Raw genomic sequence first — 21,885 nt, forward strand, 5'->3', positions numbered from 1 at the left:
GTATGCAGAGCAAAAAAATTTTTGTATCCTTATTATTTTTCATTACTGGATCTTTGTGTCTGCTATTTTGAAATATTTTGTTGGTATCTGGAAATGTTTTATATGAGTTTTTAATTATTGGATATTCCACTCATCAGCTGTTTCGAAATATGTTCTTTTTGTTAGTACAGTTTTACTGCTGATGATTTTATATTTCTTGATTTGTTTTATAAGGATGTGTGATGTTTCTTTTTTCCTTTGTTACACTGCATACAGAGACTCTGGCTTGTTGCAGTTTCCAATTCAGTTTTTGTCTGCATGCTTCTTGTTATGCGTTTTGGTCTCTTTATTCTATGTTAGGTGAGGGACAGCACGTGATTCAGGTGAGGTTTTCTGCTGGCGTGTAGTTTCTGTGTAGGACTCTATAGCAGCCTGACTTGGTCCGTTTTCCTAATAGGAGATGTATTGGTGTCTTAAGGCCTGGTGTAATATTTTCAGAGACTTATTGTACTTTAAAAGTGTGATCTTACATAAAATGCACACATTTACTTGTATTTAGTTTTAAACATATTGTATGGCTCTCATGGAATTACATTTTAAAATATGTGGCGTTTATGGCTCTCTCAGCCAAAAAGGTTCCTGACCCCTGCTCTAGATGTAGAGTCAGGTCGCTCCAGAGACAGCGCCTCCCATATAGCAAACCTTGTTGAGCAGTTTACCCTTAGGAAAACTGGTTTAATCATACAACGGCTACTTACAGTAAAATATTCAGAGCTAGTCTTGAATACAGAAGAACATTTGATTTTACATTTTTTTTTAAGAAGCCTCAGATCCAAATGCACAATCTAGCTTGTTTTGGGGTTTGGTTTTTTTTATGACCGCAGTTTCCCCCAGTTCCTTTGTATTTTCAGCTCAGTTGTAACCAGAGCTGGTATATGGTGCCATGAGCCTCCATTTGCAACTAACTATGGACTTTTCTCTATTTTATATCTCGCCTTTCTCCCCTAATGGGCCAGGGACCACACACCAAGGCTCCTTCCATAACCCTGCAATCGTGAGCCCTGCAGCAGGGCAACTAGGTGTCAGCCTTAAGCAATGACCATGACTCTCTCCCCTCCCCCTCTGTAATACATATCTAGTTCAGTGTTTTCCCCAACTATTTCAAGCCCATGGCACACCTACTTTGAAAATTGCTGTGTGGCACCCCAGCCTCCACAAAGCAAGCAGTACAGACATGGAGTGGATTCACAGGGCAAGAAAAGAAGAGCTTGGGAAGTATTAAAAGCCCAACCAGTTTCTTCCAAATTTTAAATAAAGGGAAAGAAGGGGTAGAGACATATAGGAACCTGTCACAATGGACTTGTGACGACAGGAGAAATCACTGTGCTGCACACAGCTGGATCACTTAATTACCTTGGCTACTGCATGTGACTGCCAGAGGTCTCTTCCATGGCTACTGCTCCCAACACTCAAAGTCACATCTAGTACTCAGTGCATACTCACATCATCTCACTCAGCCTGGGGATAGGGCAGAGGCTGGAAGGCCTCAAAGGAGGAGGTGCTGTATACTCCACAAAGCAGGACCCACTTATCCATGCCTGCATGGTCACCCATTAATTACCACAATTCAAGGCCATGCTGTTTTCAGAAAAGAGCTCCTACCCATTTAAGAGTCCCCACTGGCATCTCTTATTGCTTCAAAGTGCTAAGAGCAGATGCCAGGTGCTGGCCTGGATCTGGGCATCAGGCAATGATTACTTTTCTGTGGCACATCTGATCAGGTGGCACACAGGTTGGGAAACACTGATCTAGTTCTTAACATCTTAAGAGAAGATACCAATAACAACTAACTGAACCAAAAATGTCTTGTCTACTCTCTTTGGCAGACTGCAGCTGATGATTTCAGTCACTGTCAACCCACCCAGACTTTCTTGGCTGAAGAGTAGCTTTTGAGTAGCTGATAGGGGCAGTTCCCTAGTGTCTAAGTGTAATATTTTCCAGGCTGGACAATAGTTTACAAAAAGGTAAACATGTATGAAATTCAACTGCTGAGCTGCTGGATATATCCAGCTTCTGAACAGCACCAATAGCTTGACGTCAATTTATCACCCATTACACTGAAGGCAGTGGATAAGCTCATCTCAGACCGCTTCTGCTGCTGGGCCCAAGATGTATAGGGTTTTCTACAAAGTTCCTAGGTCCCCTTCACCTTTCAGAGGCAAAGACTGATCTGAGGAGGAGGGTAAAAATGCCTTGACAAACCACGGTGATCAGAGTTTAAGATTGACCTTTGGTCAATAATCACATTCAAGCACATATAAGAAGAGGGCTGGGGGCAATATAAAAACAAGAAAAAGTAGGGAATAAGTCTGATTCACAACTGGGATGCTTACTGTTTGCTCAACCCCAGTATTTTCTGCAGGACAGGGTTTTTAAATGCAAATTGGAACACAAAGCTTCCCTTCCCACCCCCAGGCTGCTCTCAATAACAATGCTCTGCTATACTTAACCCATATCTAGGGGGTGACAGGCAAAAGATTAGGAAAGAAAGCATGCAGGAAAGGACCATGATAAAGCATCATACAGGGTGCTAGTTGGGACCTAAAGTCTGTCACCCTGATCTCCATTATAATAAATTTTAAAGGACCAGCAGAATCTAGGATGCAGCCAGGGAGTGCTAGACTGAACAAAGGGTGGTAGCTGAAAAGAATAAATAATGAAGATGGAAATATGAGCAAAAATAAGCCTAGCTATTAAAGAACAATATTTGCAGATAATGGAAGTCCCTATTCCACTTGGTCCCCGCAGTGTTTACATAGAGCAATTTTTGTCGGTTATGAACCAGAAACCACTTCAAACTCTTTTAAGGTGTGTGTGACAGTTGGCCCCATATTTCTTCCCTTCTCCAGGTTAAAATGGGCGAGGGGGTCACAGGCAGAAACCGGCCCCTCGGGGTTATGACTCATGGAGAGAGTTCATTTATTTAAAAAAAAAAAAAAAAAGTTCTTCCCCGAGAGACAAAATGGGAGAAACCCTTAAATCTTACCCCTGCTTATTAGAAACTTGGAGGACATGTCACCTTGGGATCCATGAATCTTCCTTGAGGGAAGAAATACTTCTCTCGCCTAAAACAAATGCATTCAAAGTTCGTGGGAGTCATATTGCTTCACTTTAATGGACGCCACAGGAGAGCAGTGTTGCTGTAGTTTGGATTACCGACCGGCTCTCTTCACCCTCTCCCCATCAACAGGGAACATCTGGAACCCCAGGAAACCTCCGTGCACCACCTGCATGACCGGATCCGGCAGCGCTGAGGCCCACTCACTCACTCACACAGCACAAGGCCCAGCTAGAGCATACCTGCAGCGTTCTCCATCTTGTTGTCCAGGACCCCGATCTACAAAGAAAGCAAACGGACGGCGAAGTTTAAACAGCAGAACACGGAAAGCAACCCCAGCGACTTCTAAACACCACCACTACACACGTGCCCAGGCTCGGCGGCTGCAGCTCCGGCGACGAGCAAAAGAGGGAGGAGCCGTAAGGCAGCAGCTGGGCGAAGCGCGCGACCGGGAAAGGAGGCGCGAGCCCACACTGCACCGCCGCGCGCGAAGCTCCGCCTCCCTCTCAGAGCACTGGCGCACGCGGATACTCCTGCGCCGCCTCCTCCTCTTTTCATCCCTTCCCCGGCGAGATTGCGTCCTCCCCGCCTCCCAAATTCACATAGCGTTGCAGTCAGTGGTCGAAGCTGCCCTCTGCCGCTCTCAGCTTACACAGTCCTTTCATAAACAGGACACCTATCTTCATTTCCCAGCCCCACCGGCTGCCAGAAACTCGCCTCCCCCTCTCTTCCGCCCGTCTGGTTCATACAATACTTTTTGCTGGATGCACCTTCCTCGGGGGAAAAAAAAAAAAAGCACAAACCGTACATTAAGGACCCCCATGTCTTTCTTGGAGCTAGAGGTGTCAACTGTCAGTAAACCAAACAAAAATTGACAGTAAAAAATGTTCTTTCATGTCAGTAAAAAACGTCATGGGCTTTGGGCTCAAGCTCCGTGAGGTTGCAATTCTTGGGAGTTGGGGGACTAGATCTCAGTGCTTTAGGAGTGAAGATCTTATTGCTCTTTTCTGGGACAATGTGCTCCTAGTTCTTTTGGAGTTTCATAGAATTTGTGGCCATATATATGAAGTGTGTGTGTAGTTCTTTTTTGATGTATGTTGATACATGCCTATATACCTTTTGTTTTCTTTATAATGTTTGACTTATTCTGAAATATAAATTTAAAAATGGTGTGATGCTGAGCACAAAAAAGCAACAGTAAAATGGGTGTCTGTGAGGGGCAGTTCTAGCGTAACTGGCCCCCTCTATCTTGTTCCATTTTCTGTTCCCCACCCAACTCCCTCTAGCTTTACTCCTGCTCACGTGGGGGTCGATTAAAAAAAAACCAAACCAAAAACGTGCAGACGTCCATGTGCGCGCAGTTCCCGGCATGTGCACATGGACGTAGCTATTTTATAACACACGCGTTATAAAATACGATATCCGCGCACACGTGTGCCAATTTTATAACCTGTGCGTGTATGTGCGGGTGGATGTCTGTCACGCATGGAACGGGAGGGGATCTTAAAAAAGTACGCACTGCAACGCAAGTAGGCCTTTCCCAGTTCCCTCCCAGTCCATTCCAATTAAGGAGCAGACTGGGAGGGAACTTCCAAACCCTAACTCTATCCTTTCTCCCTCTTCCCCTCTCCTCCCTGACCCCTAAACTATCCTTACCTAACCCCCTTTTTTTCATACTTCTGCTCCAGAGAAGCAGTATCTTCCACTTCCCCGGCACTATGTCTAATGGCGCTGTCCTGCCCCGCCCTGCCCAGACCCCACTGCCAACCCACCCCTTTGGAGAGGCCCGGCACTTTGGCGCGTAACAGGGGTTACACACATGACTGGGCCCATCCGAAAATGCGAGCACTGCGCACAAGGCCTGGCTACGTGCATAACCACTGTAATTTATGTGCGTGGCCCTTTTAAAATCGGGCTGATGATGTGGAAAGGCATTGGGATTAGGGGAACCATCATGGTTGCACCCACATGTATTTGGCATCCTGTGTAACAACAAGTCAGACACCCCAAAAGTTGTCTTGGTGTCTGCAAGAAAAAGTAAGTTACATAAGAACATACATAAGAGCATAAGATATGCCATACTGGGTCAGATCAAGGGTCGATCAAGCCCAGCATCCTGTTTCCAGCAGTGGCCAATCCAAGTTACAAACATTAAATAGATCCTATGCTACCAATGCTGGCAATAAGCAGTGGCTATTCTCTATTGATTAATAGTAGTTTATGGACTTCTCCTCCAGGAACTTATCCAAACCTTTTTTAAACCCAGCTACCCTAAGGGATAGATTTTATAATGTGCGTGCATGTTATAAAATCCGAGGGCCGCGCATGCAAGGGGGGGAGAAATTATGCAACCTCTGTGCTGCAACGAGATCGGGCCTCTCCCAGTTCCCGCCCAGTCTGCTCAAATTAAGGAGCGGACTGGGAGGGAACTTTTCAACCCACCTAACTGACCTTGCTCCTTCTTCCCTTCTCCTCCCCGCCCCCTATCCCTATCCTATCTAACCCCAAATTTTTTATTTTACTTCTTGCTCCTCTTCAGGAGCAGTAGCAACTTGCGCACACCAGCATCCTGCCAGCGCGCACCTCCCTGGCACAATGGCAAATAGCTGCTGTACCAGCCACCTCCAGCCCCGCCCCTCGGACTGCCGCTTTCTCTGGGCCCGGCACTTCTGCACGTAATGGAGATAACGTGCGTGGCCGGGCCTCTTTGAAAATGCACGCGGCAAGCTGTTTTAAAAATTCAGCCATAACTGTCTTAACCACATTGTGTGTTGAGTGAAAAATAATTTTCTCCGATAAGTTTTAAATGTGCTACTTGCTAACTTCATGGTGTGACCCCTCCCCCTGGTCCTTATATTATCTGAAAGAGTAAATAACCAATTCACATTTACCTATTCAAGTCGTTTCATGATTTTGTAGACGTCTATCATATCCCCCCTCAGGTGTCTCTTCTCCAAGCTGAACAGCCCTTACCTCTTTAATCTTTCCTCTTAGGGTTGCCATTCCATGCACTTTATCAATTTAATCGCCCTTCTCTGTACTTTCACCACTGCAACTATATCTTTTTTGAGATGAGGCGACCAGAATTGCACACAGTATTCAAAGTGTATCACTCTCCATGGAGTGATACAGAGGCATTATGACATCCTCTGTTTTATTTGCCATTCCCTTCCTAAAAATTCTTAACATTTTTTGACTGCCACAGCACACCGAGCCAACAATTTTAATGTAATATCAACTATGACTCCCAGATCCTTTTCCTAGGTGGTAATGCCTAATATAGAAACTAACATCATGTAACTACAGCATGGGTTATTTTTCCCTATATGCACCATCTTGCACTTGACCACTTTATATTTCATCTGGCATATGAACACCCATTGTTCCAGTCTTGCAAGTTCCTCCTGCAATTATTCACAATCCACTTGTGATTTAACTACTCTGAATAATTTTGTGTCATCTGCAGATTTGATCACCTCACTTGTCATACCCCTATCTAGATCATTTATAAATATATTTAAAACAAGCACTAGTACAGAGCCCTGAGGCATTGCACTGTTTACCTTTTTTCACTGTGAAAACAGACCATTTAATCCTACTCTTTGGTTCCTGTCTTTTAACCAGTTTGCAATCCACCAAAGGACATCTCCTCCTATCCCATGACTTTTTGGTTTTCTTAGAAGCCTCTGATGAGGAACTTTGTCAAACACCTTCTGAAAATCCAAAAACACCACAAATCTACTGGTTCACCTTTATCCACGTTTATTCACCACTTTAAAAAAATGTAGCAGATTTGTGAAGCAATACTTCCCTTGGGTAAATCCATGCTGGCTGTATCCAATTAAATCATGTCTATCTATATGTTCTGTGATTTTATTCTTTCTAATAGTTTCCAAGATTTTTCCCTGCACTAAAGTCAGGGTTCACCAGTCTATAATTTCCTGGATCACTTCTGGAACCCTTTTTAAATATCGAGTTTACATTGGCCACGTTCAGTCTTTAGGTACAATGGATGATGTTAATGATAGGTTACAAATTTCTTGTAATAGATCTGAAATTTCATTTTTGAGTTCTTTTAGAACCCTGGGGTGTATACCATCTGGTCCAAGTGAGTTGCTACTCTTCAGTTTGTCAATCTGGCCTACTACATCTTCCAGGCTGATCGTGATTTGGTTCAGTTCATTTGAAAACTCTCTCCATAATGGTTTATCTCCCCAACATCCTGATCAGTAAATAACGAAGCAAAAAATTCATCAAGTCTTTCCATATGCCCTTATCTTCCCTTAGTTCCCTTTTACCCCTCAATCATCTAACAGTCCAACCAACTCCATCGCAGGCTTTCTGCTTCAGATATATTTTAAAAAGCTTTTATTATGAGTTTTTGCCTCTATGGCAAAATTCATTTCAAATTCTCTCTTAGCCTGTCTTATCAATGTTTTACATTTAGCTTGCCAATGCTTATGCTTTATCTTATTTTCTTCAGACAGATCCTTCTTCCAGTTTTTGAAAGAAGATCTTTTGGCTAAAACAGCCGCTTCCACTTCAACTTTTAACCATGCCAATAATTGTTTTGCCTTCCTTCCACCTTTCTTAATGCGTTGAATACATCTGGTCTGCACTTCTAAGATGGTATTTTTTTAACAATGCCCTAACCTCTTGTACACTCTTAACTTTTATAGCTGCACCTTTCAGTTTTTTTCAAAATATTTTTTTATTTTATCAAAGTTTCCCTTTTGAAAGTTTAGTGCTAGAGCAATGGATTTACTTATTGTCCCTCTTCCAGTCATGTTGCGGTCTCCACCGCTTTCCCCTTACTGGCTGTAATCAGGGCTCACCTCCGAGGCCGGGAACACCGCCTCCGCGGCTCTGCTGAGTATTCAGGGCGTCTGCCATTGCTGGGCCGTCTCGCTGCCGCCCCGCGCGCACGCGGGGACGCGCGTTATGGACATACGCTCACCGGAAGCCTGACCCCGCCTGAGCTGGCCACGCCACGCCCCAAGCCCGATATAACCGGCGTTCTTCAGTCCTCTCATTGCCTTGCAACGAGGGTCGCTACAGTGTGTAGTTCTTAGTTGCACTTCCGTTGTACTGCTTCAGCCACCGACCTCTGCTTGTTCCTGACTCTGCTTCTGCCTGCCGCCAGCCACCGACCTCTGCTCGTTCCTGACTCTGCTTCTGCCTGCCGCCAGCGACCGACCTCTGCTCGTTCCTGACTCTGCTTCTGCCTGCCGCCAGCCACCGACCTCTGCTCGTTCCTGACTCTGCTTCTGCCTGCCGCCAGCAACCGACCTCTGCTCGTTCCTGACTCTGCGGTTGCCTGCCGCCTGCCTCAGTCCACGGCTTCTCTGCCGCAGCTGCTGCGCTCCTGTCCTCCGGACAGCGTCCTACGCAGGTCTGGGCTGGAACTCCTGCCAGACTATCTTGGGCCTTGATACCTTCTACTTCCTGCCAGGCTCAGGCCTACTCGCTGCTGGCTCCCATATTGCACCCTGCAAGTTCCATTCAAGACATTACTGACTCTGACCCTGCTCCCGCTTGCTCTGTGCTCCCTGGCCTATTGGCTCTTGCTGCTGGACTCTGTGCCTACTCCTAGCCCGGGCCTTTCTATAGAGACTGACACTGTGCATAAGTCCCAAGGGACTGGGACCCTACGGCTCCTCCTGGGGAGGTTTCCGGTTCCCGGGTGAAGAGCTTATCTGCACTCTCAAGTCCCAAGGTTCTGGGACCCTACGGGCTCCTCCTGGGGGGTTCCCAGTTCCCGGGTGAAGATCCATACGTGTGTCTCCTAAGTCCCAAGGCTCCAGGACCCTATGGGCTCCTACTGGGGGGTTCCTGGTTCCCGGGTGAAGATCTGTGCCTGTGGCTCCGCCTCCCGAGCTACTCTACCCAGGGTGGTTCGGCTCAAGGGTCCACTCTCGAACAGCAGCTTCCCAGACTGCAACAAGTCAGTAATTCAAATCTGATCATGTTATGACCACTATTGCAAAGCGGCTCCACCACCATTACCTCTCTCACCAAATCTTGTGCTCATTAAGAATTAGATATAAAATAGCTCCCTCTCTTGTTGGTTCCTGAACCAACTGCTCCATGAAGCTGTCATTTATTCCATTCAGGAACTTTATGTCTCTAGCATATTCTGATGTTACATTAATCCAGTCAATATTGGGGTTAGCTTCCCTAATTTCTCTTACCATTTAATTTTCCATCTTATGATTTTGGCCAGGTGGACGGTAGTATACTCCTATCACTATAGTCTTCCCCAACACACAAGGAATTTCTACCCATAAAGATTCAACTGTGCATTTAGTTTCTTGCAGGATCTTTATCCTGTTGGACTCAATGCCATCAGGGACATAAAGCGCCTCCCCCACCAAATTTCTCCTCCCTATCATTGCAATATAGTTTTTACCCTGGTATAGCACTATCCCATTGGTTATCCACCTTCCTTCATGTCTCTTAGATGCCAATTAAGTCTATCTCATCATTTCCTGGAATACACTCTAACTCTCCCATCTTACTTCTTAGACTTCTGGCACTGGCATACAGAAATTTCAAAGTGTGTTTTTTGTTTGTATTAACAGCCTGCTTTTCAGTTGACAGGGATAATTTGGAATCTTTTAGCTCAAGTGATTCTTTACTTATAGGCACATAGACTACTTTTTCTTTTATTGGAACCTCTCCATTGGGATGCTCTAACTCTCCTATTTCATTAGTATTTTTTGAAGATACCTCCCTCCAAACCATGTGCTATTGAATAACTATGGGCTTTCCCCTTTGTTCTAGTTTAAAAGCTGCCTTTTCTCCTTTTTAAAGGTTAGCGCCAGCAGCCTGGTTCCATTCTGTTAAGGTGGAGCCCATCCCTTTGGAAAAGACTCTCCCTACCCCAAAAGATTCCCCAATTACTTACAATACTGAATCCCTCTTCCTTGCATCATCGTCTCATCCATGCATTGAGACTCTGGAGCTCTGCCTGCCTCTGGGGACCTGAGCGTGGAACAGGAAGCATTTCAGAGAATGCTACCCTGGAGGTTCTAGCTTTCAGCTTTCTACCTTAAAGCCTAAATTTGGCTTCTAGAATATCCCTCCTACATTTTCCTATGTTGTTGGTGCCTACATGTATCATGACAGCCAGATCCTCCCAGCACTGTCCAAAATTCTATCTTGGTGACGCATGAGGTCCGCCAACTTCACACCAGGCAAGCATGTTTCCAGGCGATCTTCACAGCTACCCAGCTATCTACATTTTTAATAAGTGAATCACCAACTATGATGGCCGACCTAATCCTTCCCTCCTGGGCAGCAGGCCTGGAAGACACATCCTCGGTGTGAGAGGACAATGCATCACCTGGTCCTTGCTATAGGATCACTTCCTGCTGCATCAGGATGATTCTGTCTGATCAGGAGACCTTTCTCCTCTAAGCAGGACCAAGGTTGCCAGACTGGAATTGGGACTTGGCTACTATGTCCCTGAAGATCTCCCTGTACCTCTCTGTCTGCCTCAGCTTCTCCAGGTCTGTCTGTCACTCTAGCCTCCAGAGATCGGACTTGTTTTCTGACAGTCAGAATTTCTTTGTACTGGGTGCATACAAACAATCTCTCACCACTGGGTGAAAAATCATACATCTGACACTCGATGCAGAAGACTGGAAGGACCCCCTCTTGCTGCTGGATTTCTGCCTTCATCTTAATTTTGTTGAGTTTTTAGTTAAGTTTACATTGCTAGGGAGTAGGAATGTGTAAATAAGAGTCCTTTAAATGTATTGGTATATTTACTATTAATCTGGTAGTGACCTGCAACAGGATAATTAAACTCCTGATAAAAGCTGGGGCAATCCTATATTTTAGATAAAAGGCTTATTGATTTTTAATGTCAAAGTATCTCTTGCCTTTAAATCAAAGGATGTGCTAGGAGTAGATGGGAGAGGGTAAGAGGGAGGGAAAGAAACACACAAACTCTAATCTGTTACCTACCTATTGGCTTACTTTTTATAACAAACACGCAAACTCTAAGCTATTACCTACCTTTTGGCTAATCATTTTTTATTAGTTGGCAACCCTGCCAAGAGCTCACTAGTCCAGTTACACAAAGGGTTTTTCTCCTACTTTGTACCTATGGTGAAAAAGCTTAGTGCAGGGCTTCCCAAACTTTCAACCAATGTGACCCCCTTTTAGTACTTGAAAAATTCACATGAGACCAGAGTTCAACCAAAACAAATCACAGAGGTGTGATCTCCTTCCTACAATTGCTCTGCTCTCACACTCCTCATATTCCAGTTGATCCCCTCTCAGTCTCCATCCTCTCTAGCTGATCCTTCTCTCACTCTCCACCCCTCTCTTAATCTTTCCGCCAATTGATCCCTTCTTACATCCTCCAGCCCTTCCCCTCTCACCCCCTTTAGCCCTTTTTACATCCCCAAAGCTGATCTTCCCTCACCCCCAAGCCCTTTCTTAATCCCTAACTGATCTTCCATTGTCCCCTCCCTCTTATCCCATCTGCCATTCCAATCTCACTCTTCCCCATTTCCTCTCTTACATTTCCCAGTTGATTTTGTCTTTCCCCCATCCTCCACAGCCAATCCCTCTCAATCTGATCTAACCCTCAAACCCCTCTCATATCTGATCACTCCTTTCAAATAGCCCCTCCTCCAAACATCCCTCTGGCCAGGGTCAGCAGCAACATTTTCTTTTGGGACTCAGGCCAAAGGTCGATGAAAATTAGTGGTAAGCATAACACCTTCAGTAATGGTAGACCCTTGGTGCTATGGGGTGGTTGGCACAGCCTAGCAAGCCCATTAGGCCCTCACTGATAGCTGGCAGATGAGCCCTGCGGTGGGACCAACTGTAGCTTCACCCATACCAGCCACCTCCCCCACAGCTTGAGATTTTGGGTTCTGGGGCCGTCAGGACTAAGGAGGGTCCCTAGGGCAATCCAAAAAACAAGAGTCCAAAGCCAGGTGGCAATCCAGAAGAGTCAAGGTCTAAGCAGAGGACAGAATCTAAGAAGGCAGGCCAAGAAGAATAATACAAAGACAAGGATCAAGATAAGACTCGGGCTAGGCAGGGCAAGATGAACAAAGAATGGATGGGCAAGGGCACAGGAAAGTGGAGACACAAGAACAAGACCAGAAACAGGAACAAGGCAAGGAGAAGGCAATGCACTCTGACGGCCAAAAACCTCCAGGAGACCTGTTACTGGGGTGTTGATGGAGTACCTGGGCTGGTCTTAAATAGAAGGAGGCTTCTGATATCATCAAAGGGTGCCATGGTGATTTTTCTGCTGTGGCCTTGTTAAGTGCCAGAACATCAGGTGTGTGCACGCCTAAGAGGAGCTGGGAGACGCAGTGGTCAGACAGGAGGGGAGCTGCAAGGAGCATTCATTGTGTTGCTGAGTGGTGTCTCAGCACACAGGGCCATCGCATGAGCCACCAAACATAACAGGAAGACAGGGCAGGTTGATGACAAGAGCAACATTTTTCTCTTCGGTAAATTCAGTGGTAATCTCCACCAGCCTGTTTATACTCAGGTTTTTCCTCCCCTCATAACTGCTCCCAAACCCAAGGAGAGAGGAGCAGCAGTAATCTCCATTGGCTCATGCATACTCAGCTTTTTCTTCCCTTTATGGCTGGTCCTGAGCCTGACTGATCTACCACTAGTAGCAGCATTGGTAATGAAAGTCAGCACGGGGCCTGTGAGCTAATGGAACTCACTGGCACTGCAGTGGACCCTATCTCTCCTCATGCAGGGCCTCCTGTCTACCATAGAAACTCATGCAAGGGCAGAACCACAAAAGGACCTCTGAGTGAATGCTGGTTCATAGACCTCATGCTGACTTCCACAACCAATGCTGCTTCTAGTGTCTGAAGAGCACTGCTTTAGAGGCACTTTTGACCCCAGCTGAAGGTTTTGTGATCCCATTTGGGGTCCTTCTCCACAGTTTGGGAAGCCCTAGATTAGTGTATATATGTGGTCCACAATGGAGGTGCACACCAAGTCCATATTTATAGTTTAACAAAAGTTGATAGATTCAGTGGACCAAGTGGTTGTAGAAGGTGGTGGACACTGGACACAGGACTGGATAGTATAGCCGGGTTGGAATACTGCAAAAGGACACCAGGCAGCTTCTGGCTGGGCTAGTCTTGTAGTCCATCCCTTTCCACAGAGCTATTCCCTTTTTCCTATGCTACATCCCAAGTCTGTTTTTTCTTTCCTTTTCTCTCTCCCACTTATTTCTGCTTACTGCTAGCAGGAGGAAAGCACACTTAATTGCTTCTGGTCTCCCTGCATGTTTCATATCCTAGCGTACAGCAGATTACATTAGTATGATCCATCTGGTATCTGTAGATTTTAGATGGTTCTCTAGGGACCTGCTGGCAACACATATTTCATACTGCAGGACTCAAACCATTTGGTTTGTGCTTTTCTTCTGCCAACTGTATGCAGGGAACAGAATTAAGTGGTGGAACTTGGGAACAGTGGTCCAAAAAGGATGATGAAAAGGGAATGGTGAAGGAGGTGACATGATAGGAATGAGTACTGGGGGAGGGGGGAAGACCGAGAGATATGGAGAAAGGGTGGATGGGATGGGATGGGGAGATGGGATGAATGAGGGTAAGATAGAGGTTGGAATGCACATGAAAGAGGGCCAAATGTATGAAAGGATTTTTTAAATTTTGTGTCTATAGAAAAAATGCTTACTACATTTGGTCCTACAGATGATGGAGTTTTGAAATGGGGATAAGGATGGAATGAAGCAGATTAGAAGGTGAGGGGGATAACAGGAAATAGAGGGCTGGATAAGGTGACAAGGTTAGAGGAATGGGAGCAATGATAGACAGTTAAGGGACAATAGGTAGCTGGGAGGAGCAATGGGAGAGAGATTCTGAGGAGGAAAGGGTATGAAGAAATATGATAGAGAGAAGGAGAGAGACAGAGAAGGGAAAAAGATGGGAAGAAGTATTTTCAGTAAGGCAGCATTTCTCAATTTTCTTCATCCAATATGACCCTTTATTAACACTTGCATATAAGGGTATTACCAATGTGTCCCTTCCTATAAGCATCAGAGTCTTCATGGATACTGAATGTATGATGTCAGAACAAGGAGGAGCATATAGTATTCTCTGACATACCCCAGTAGGAGACATCTCTACAAAATTCATGAGCCATTTGGGCTTGTGTTCTTTCCTCCAGTCTTCCATCATGGGAAGGTGGCTAAGGCTCAAGGTCAAAGCCCACAGGCCTTCTAGGAGAAAGGGGATTTTCATGGGGTCCAAAGAGAATCCTGAGAAAACCAAAAGAGTTGATGACTTGTGAAAGGTAAATTAGTCCCAAATTCCTTGCATTTCATTGAAGATTTGCCTTAAGGTTTGTAGAGTGGCTTTCTGGTTGGAATCAGAATAAGGCGTGCGAGACTGGAAGATCTACTTCCAGAGTTGCTGTTCAGCAATGTATCAGCAGAAACTCATTTGTTCAGAAGATTGTTCCAGTTTGCTAGCTGGAATACAGAGATCTGCACACCAGAAATCAGGTACCAAAAAAGAGGAGAGCCCAGGGAGGATTCCAATTCCAAAGAGTACCGCTAGTAGGTATTTGATGAAGAAAACCCCTGCTGTGTGAAGATTTGGAATGACTGTAATTTTGGGTTTGTGTCAGCATTCTTGTGGTGGGTGCCAGAATATATGTACAATTTGTAACTTTGGAAGTATGGGAAGGTGGCTTTGAAAGCGCCTTTGGTGTACTCTGTTACCAGCAGCTTCAGTTATTTTTTCCTGTCTCTTCTGCTTGTGTTGCTCTGTGCCACAATGCTAGAAGGATGAAGGGGACTTTTGGAATGGAGCATTAATCAACATTCTAACATTTCTAATAGATTCCAGCAGTTTACCAGTGAAAGCAATGGGGATATTTTTTTTGAAGCTTAGGTCCGTCTCTGAAAATACAGACCCAGTATTTCTGGTTTTTGAACTCATCTGATATAGTCACATTTTTTCCCTACAAGCCAAATTTGATACATTTCTGTCCCTTTTTTGAAGAGTTATTATGCTTGTGGACAGGAAGATGGACACTGACTCCTTTTATATTCTTTCCAGCATTCTGTATGTTGGAAAGCATAAAAAGCCATGATATAATCAGCATTCCGATACTGCACTAGCTCAATTCTAAACAGAAAGCATTTACAAGGAAAAAGTAAGGGTCAGCTTTGCTCAGCACTTGACATGGAGCTACTTAAAAGGTGTGAACTGAGAAGACTCTCCCAGTTTGTGCCTATGAGGAAACTCCTTTGTTAATATTCCCTCAGGATCATTTAAGTCAGAGTGTGACCTGCTGTCTAAGGTCAGCAACAGATAGCAGCCCAGTTTTGGTCTCCCCAGGGCCTCCTCACGGTCCACCCAGCAAGGCCAAAAACTGCTCTTGAACCAGAACCGAAGGCAGATTTAAAAGATCACTTCATGTTAAAGAGCAAACTATTTCAACATCTTTTTTTTTTAAACTACAGAGAAGGGCTACTTCTCATTTTAAAGTATTTTTTAATACTTTATGAAGATTTGATCATAAAACTAAAATTGCAATCAGAGCAAACTGAGCAGCCACCAGGGTGCAAAGCTCAGGCAGAATGACTGAAATGCAAGTGGGGGCCAGCTGTTGATTAATAGCAAAGAGAGCTGCTCTCCTCCCCCTATTGAGTGTAAGAGGAAGGGGGATTGGATTGGGAAAAAAAGGGGGAGAGTGCGAAGGAAGAATGACAATCAGGGTAGAGGGGGTGAAGAGAAAGGAATGTGGAGTAGGTTGGGGCAGGGGGTGCAAATACACTTGCTTGCGCGCTACCACTTCCAGATACGGTTCTGCAGAGCAGTACATGTGAATTAAGGCAGTAAGAAGCAGATTTATGCACAATATGTAACATGGCAGAACAGTCCTTCAGAATGCTAACAACTAGAAAGGAAATTTAATATGCTCATTGATTGTAAATACTGGCTCTCATATGTATGAGACCAGCTTCTAGAAAACTGAACCTTTGCACTCTTATAGTCCAGCTGTTCAATCTAACAGGAGAAGCTGGCAAACCTTCATGTCAAAGGTAGAAATGAATCCCAGAAAGTTGCAAATTTCCTTTCAATCAAATTGGATTAAATTGTATATTGGAGGTATTTGAAGGACAATGATTCGGAATCTGAAATCATACGATCAATTAAAAAAAGAAAAAAACATATGGGTATGTCAAAAAAGGGAGGTCAGCATTAAGTTAGCTTTTACTTTCTTTATCCTGTGAAGGATAAGTTCATGTATTTCTCATGAAACCCCACCACCTTTAACTACACTAGGGGTTCCCAACCTTTCAGGGAACACGGACCCCTTTTCAGCTGCAAAAAGTTTCATGGACCCCCCACACAATTCTTTTTAATTTTTGCATGTCATAGCAAAAGAAATAATGAGATGCACTCCAGAATCATTCATAATGTATAAAACTTTGATCTTAACTGAATATGTAGAGAAGGCAGTTTCCAAAGCTATGTAAGAATTGCCCTCATAACTGAAGTTTGAGGCCATTCCACCTTCAAATCCAGCTGCAATGGGGAAAAAAGAAGCAAATTCAAAAAAGGTTCCAGGCTGGCAACTCAGTATGACCTGACAGAAAACCAGCACCGGTTTCTGCAGACCTGCAATCTAATTTTCTAAGGGAAACTGCCCACAGAGTTTCCTTTTGAAAACTCAAGTCAGCAGGAGAAAGCCAGTACTCTGCATCAGCTTTGAAGCAGGTGCAAAGTACATGTGTGAAAGTGTGCACAAGGATTTCAAAATTAAATCTCTGCATGTGCTTTCCCTCCCCCAACCTAGCCCTGCTCCCTTTTTCCCTGCAGGTAAAAGCACTCTCAGTGGCAGGGAATTGGTATTTTCAAAAGGGCCTTTTCACAAGGGTAAACAGGTATTTAACCCACCCAAAACAGTTTTGAAACATATTCTCCCTGAAAATTGACCCCTTTTAGTCTGTTTTTATTTGCAAAAATTATATTCTGCACATTCCATAGATGACGGTGGATTCCATTAAAAGACATAAATAAATTAAAATGTAAACATTGTATACTTTATTATTTTCTTTTATGATTCTTACAAACGCATACAGAAAATGATAGTCTCTAAGGGATTCATTTTCACCCACTGTGCAGCTCGGCTAATTAGCCAGATAAACATATCCAGCTAACTAGCAGGGTATATTCAGCGGTGAGGTCTAACCAGCCCTATGGTCCGACCTGAGTTAGCCGCATAAGTTAAGTGGCTAACTCCAAATATTGGAGTTAGCCGCTCCTTGGAATGCCTCTAATCTGCTCTCTTCGCCTCTCCTCCATGGTATACATATTCTGGTCCTTCATTCACATCTCATATGGTTTGCTAACTTCATGGAGTGCCCCCTAGTCCATATACTATACGAAAGAGAAAATAATTGTTTCATATTTACCCATTCAAGTCCTTTCATGATTTTGTAGACCTCTAGCATATCCCCCCTCAGTTGCCTCTTCTCCAAGTTGAAAAGCCCTAACCTTTTTAGCCTTTCCTCATAGAGGAGCCATTCCATTCCCTTTATCATTCTGGTCATCCTTCTCAGTACTTTCACCAGTGCAACTATATCTTTTTAGAGATGCAGCAACCAGAATTGCACTCAGTATTCAAGGTGCAGTCTAACCATTGAGCGATACAGGGGCATTATGACATCCCCTGTTTTATTCACCATTCCCTTCCTAATAATTCCTAATATTCTGTTTTTTTGACCACCACAACACACTGCACCGACGAGTCCAATGTAATATCAGCTATGATGCCCAGATCTTTTTCCTGGATGGTAACTCCTAAAATGGAACCTAACATCGTGTAGCTATAACATGAGTTACTTTTCCCTGTATGCATCACCTTGCACTTTTTCACATTATATTTAATCTGCCATATGGAAATCCAATCTTCCAATGTCGCAAAGTCCTTCTGCAACTTATCACAAGCCGCTTGTGATTTAACTACTCTGAATAATTTTGTGATGTCTGCATACACATCAGTCTTTCACCCCCCATTCCCCGAACCCCAGCTCCATGCCTAGGTAATGTCTGCATGGCTATCACCCCCTCATAACTCCACACTAGCAGCACTCTGCACCTCCATGGAATGAGGTGGCAGCAATCCAGCTGAAGGTCTTCCTGCAGAATTAGCTAGGAAAGCAGCAAAGAAACCCTGCTTTCCTTCCCCTTACAAAATATGTGCAGTAAATAAATAACATTTTCTTTTGAACTGTAATTCTTTCTTGGTGTCTTGAGGTACATTTTAACAAGAATGTATTGTACGTGAAATGTATGGGTCTTGATGATGAGATGGGAAGCTCATAACTTGGGTTTGGAAGAGTTCAAGACAGAGACATAGGTGGAATGTGCGTTGAGGGAAAAGTATTGTGGGTTGGCATTAAGATGGTGATACAGGGTAAATGTGCCTAGAAACATGTGGCAAAAAGGATAATCAATAGGAGATCAGAGGCAAGAGGAAGGAGGGAGAACAAGCAGAGGATAAATGTGAAAGAAAACAATAGAGGACAATGGAGGTCAAGTACTGAGGAGCTGGGAGGAGCAATGGGTGATGGGAGTATAGATAAGCAGAAACTATTATGGAGGACTGAGGATAAATGGAGACAAATACTATTTTTGTAACATAAGTAAACCTTAATAATCAGCAATTATATCCAGTCATTCACACAAGCCACTCTAGATTTTTAGAGAATCAAGGCCACAAAGAATGTAGAAGGAAGTTTTTGCCTTCCTGATAGAGTTCGGTGAACTAACCTGTGAATGTGGCCTGCTGATGTGCTGGGAATCTTCCTCCTGACTGCAGTCCCTCTCTCCTGTGTCCTTCTGACCTCCTTTTGTCTGAACCTCACCAGTCATGCTTCTCTGATGCAGGTCTGCAGTATTTCCAGAGTTCTTTATTTTAACTGGAACTGGTGACTCTAAACAAAAGTACAGTTCAGTCAATTCTCTCTAGAAACTTATATGCAAGTGTATATAGACTAACATGGCAACCACACTACTTTTTTCATATTTAGTGAAACTGAGATCTGTCTGCACCTAGCATATAACTGATTCACATTTACCCGTTCTAGACCTCTCATGATTTTAAACACCTCTATCATATCCCCCCTCAGCCGTCTCTTCTCCAAGCTGAAAAGTCCTAACCTCTTTAGTCTTTCCTCATAAGGGAGCTGTTCCATCCCATTTATCATTTTGGTTGCCCTTCTCTGTACCTTCTCCACTGCAACTATATCTTTTTTGAGATGTGGCAACCAGAATTGTACATAGTACGCAAGGTGCGGTCTCACCATGTGTATGTATGATTAAGAGCCTCTGGGGCAGATTTTCAAAGGCTACGCATGTAACATACGCGCATAACCTGAAAAAATCTGCCCCTGCATGCTGAGCCTATTTTGCATAGGCTCGGCGGCGAGCACAAGCCCCAGGGCTTTCAAAAGTGGGCGGTCCGGGGGCGTGATGGCAGTCCAGGGGCGTGTCCGGGGCGGGTCTGGGGGCGTGACGTGGTCCGGGGGCATGTCCCAAGCCCTCCTCCGTTCTGGCTGTGTTGGGGGTTTGTGCGCCAGCAGCCTGCCGGCGCGCACAAGATACACCTGCCTCTGGCAGGTGTAAGATAGAAAATAAGGTAGGGGAAGATTTAGGTAGGGCTGGGGGGTGGGTTAGATAGGGGAAAGGAAGTGAAGGTGGGGGGAGGCCGGAAAAAAAGTTCCCTCCAAGGCCGCTCTGATTTCGGAGCGGCCTTGGAGGGAACGGGGACAGTCATCGGGGCTCCCCTCAGGCTCGGCGCGTGCAAGGTGAACATGTGTGCACCCCCTTGTGCGCGCCGAGCCTGGATTTTATAACATGCGCATGGACAAATCCATGCCTGCGCATAAGTTTTAAATTCTGCCCCTCTGTGTATAAGTAAGAGATAGAGAGCATGTGTGTCTGTCTGAGAGCTGGTGTAGGTGAAAGAGCATCTGAGTATGTGATTGAGAGCCTGTGTGTAAGTGAAAGAAAGAGAGAGAACACGTGTATAAGTGTGTGAATGAGAGGCTATGTGTGTGAGAGAAAGAGACAGCATGTATGTAAGTGTGTGATTGAAAGCTTGGATGTTTAAATGTGAAAAGATAGGTCTTTTGATGTAGATATTTAAAAGGAAATAGTAAGTCTCAGTTTTTATAAATGACTCAACACTTGACAGGGAGTCACTTAAAAGGATGAATTGGGAAGACTCAATTTGTGTCTATGAGGAAATGCCTTCATTAATATGCCCTTTGGTTCATTTAGAGTCAGAAAGTAACCTGTTGTCCAAAGATCAGGCCTCTGAGAGATAACAACAAATAGTAGCCATTTTGATAACTTTTCTTTGGACCACCTTCACTCCATCTATATCCTTCGACCTCTAGAACTGGATCAATGTCCTTTGTAATAGCATAATCACTTTTTTTCATTAGTTGTGACTTTCTACATATAGTTTAGCATGCCTCTGGCACTGAGCACTGCCTTTTCAGTGTTTTGTTGCCTTGAAATCATTGGCTATAATCAGCCCAAGGTCTCTCTTCTGTATTGTGGACATCAGCATCTCATCTCCCACTGTGTATCACTTCCTTGGATTTATTTACCCCAAATGCATAACTCTATCATTTAGTATTGAAACTTGGCAGCCAATCAGTCCTTCTGCTCGTTGAAGTTGAATTTTTATATTGTTCCTCATAGTGGTAATTTTCAAAAGGTTAAATGCGTGTAAATAAACTGCTGCTTTTACATGTTTAATTCTTTTGAAGATTCACTCCATAGGGCTGAATTGTCTAAAAGTTTTACATTTATTTATTTATTTATTTAATTAAAACTTTTCTATACCGTCGTTTAGTAGTGCACCATCACAACGGTTTACAGTTAGGCACAAATATGTGGTTTCTCAATTATCCATAGGGTGCCATTATTATACGGTTACATAGTTCAATAATATACTCTAAATGGGGAATGGGTGTGGTTACCATTTACAATTAACTGTCTTTCTAATTTAATACTTAATTGTGAGAAAATAATAAAAAAATAAGCAATTCTGCTTTTTCTTGGTGACTTCCTGCTTTGTGTATGTGTTGTTATTCCGCTACCTCACTGTGAATTGCTTTTTTGAAGAGCCATGTTTTTAAGCCTTTTTTGAAGAGTTTTAATTCCTTCATTAGTCTTAATTCCAGTGGTAATGTGTTCCATAATAATGGTCCTGCCAAAGATAGTGCTCTCTCTCTAACTTGGGTCAACTTTGCTGTTTTGACTGAGGTTATGGTTAGCAGAGCTTTATTGGCCGATCTGAGAATTCTTTGAGGGACATGTAATCGTAATGTGGTGTTTAGCCAGTCAGAATTTTCATCATTAATTAGCTTATGAACTGTGCATAGTGTTTTAAATTGAACTCTCTGTTCTACTGGGAGCCAGTGTAAATCTGCAAGTGTTTGGGTGATATGATCTCTTCTGCCTTTACCAGTAAGGGTTTTTGAAAATTACTACGATATATGCCACTTTTATTCATGTAACTCCTTTGAAAATTGCCTCCTATATCTACTCCTTCAGTTGTATCCACTTTGTTGTAGATCTTAGTGTCACCCTTAAAGAGACAAACTTTTCTTCCTAACCCCTCCACAATATCACTCACAGAGATACTGAACAGAACCAGCCCCAGAAGCAATCCCTGAGGGACTCATAACTTGTTTTTTCAGAGTGAATCCATTTACCTCTGTGCTTTGTCTACCC

The 21,885-nt window shown here is 44.0% G+C and overlaps 1 protein-coding gene across 4 annotated transcripts in view; it reads right to left on the reverse strand.

Annotated features, from left to right (window-relative positions):
- The window catches only part of LOC115083420 (multifunctional protein ADE2), a 134,489-nt gene that overhangs the window by 37,636 nt on the left and 74,968 nt on the right, over positions 1-21,885 (reverse strand). For 2 of the 4 annotated variants that reach the window (XM_029587234.1, XM_029587228.1), the window contains exons 13-14: positions 18,907-19,070; positions 3,340-3,376 (exon numbers count right to left, since the gene is read on the reverse strand). In XM_029587234.1, the coding sequence (XP_029443094.1) occupies positions 3,340-3,376; positions 18,907-19,070 (201 nt within the window). Of the gene's footprint in view, positions 1-3,025; positions 3,288-3,339; positions 3,377-3,467; positions 3,673-18,906; positions 19,071-21,885 lie in introns of those variants that run through there. The other 2 variants (XM_029587252.1, XM_029587242.1) reach the window with 2 other exon arrangements.

This window comes from Rhinatrema bivittatum, chromosome 1, assembly GCF_901001135.1.
Source record: "Rhinatrema bivittatum chromosome 1, aRhiBiv1.1, whole genome shotgun sequence".
Taxonomy (NCBI): domain Eukaryota; kingdom Metazoa; phylum Chordata; class Amphibia; order Gymnophiona; family Rhinatrematidae; genus Rhinatrema; species Rhinatrema bivittatum.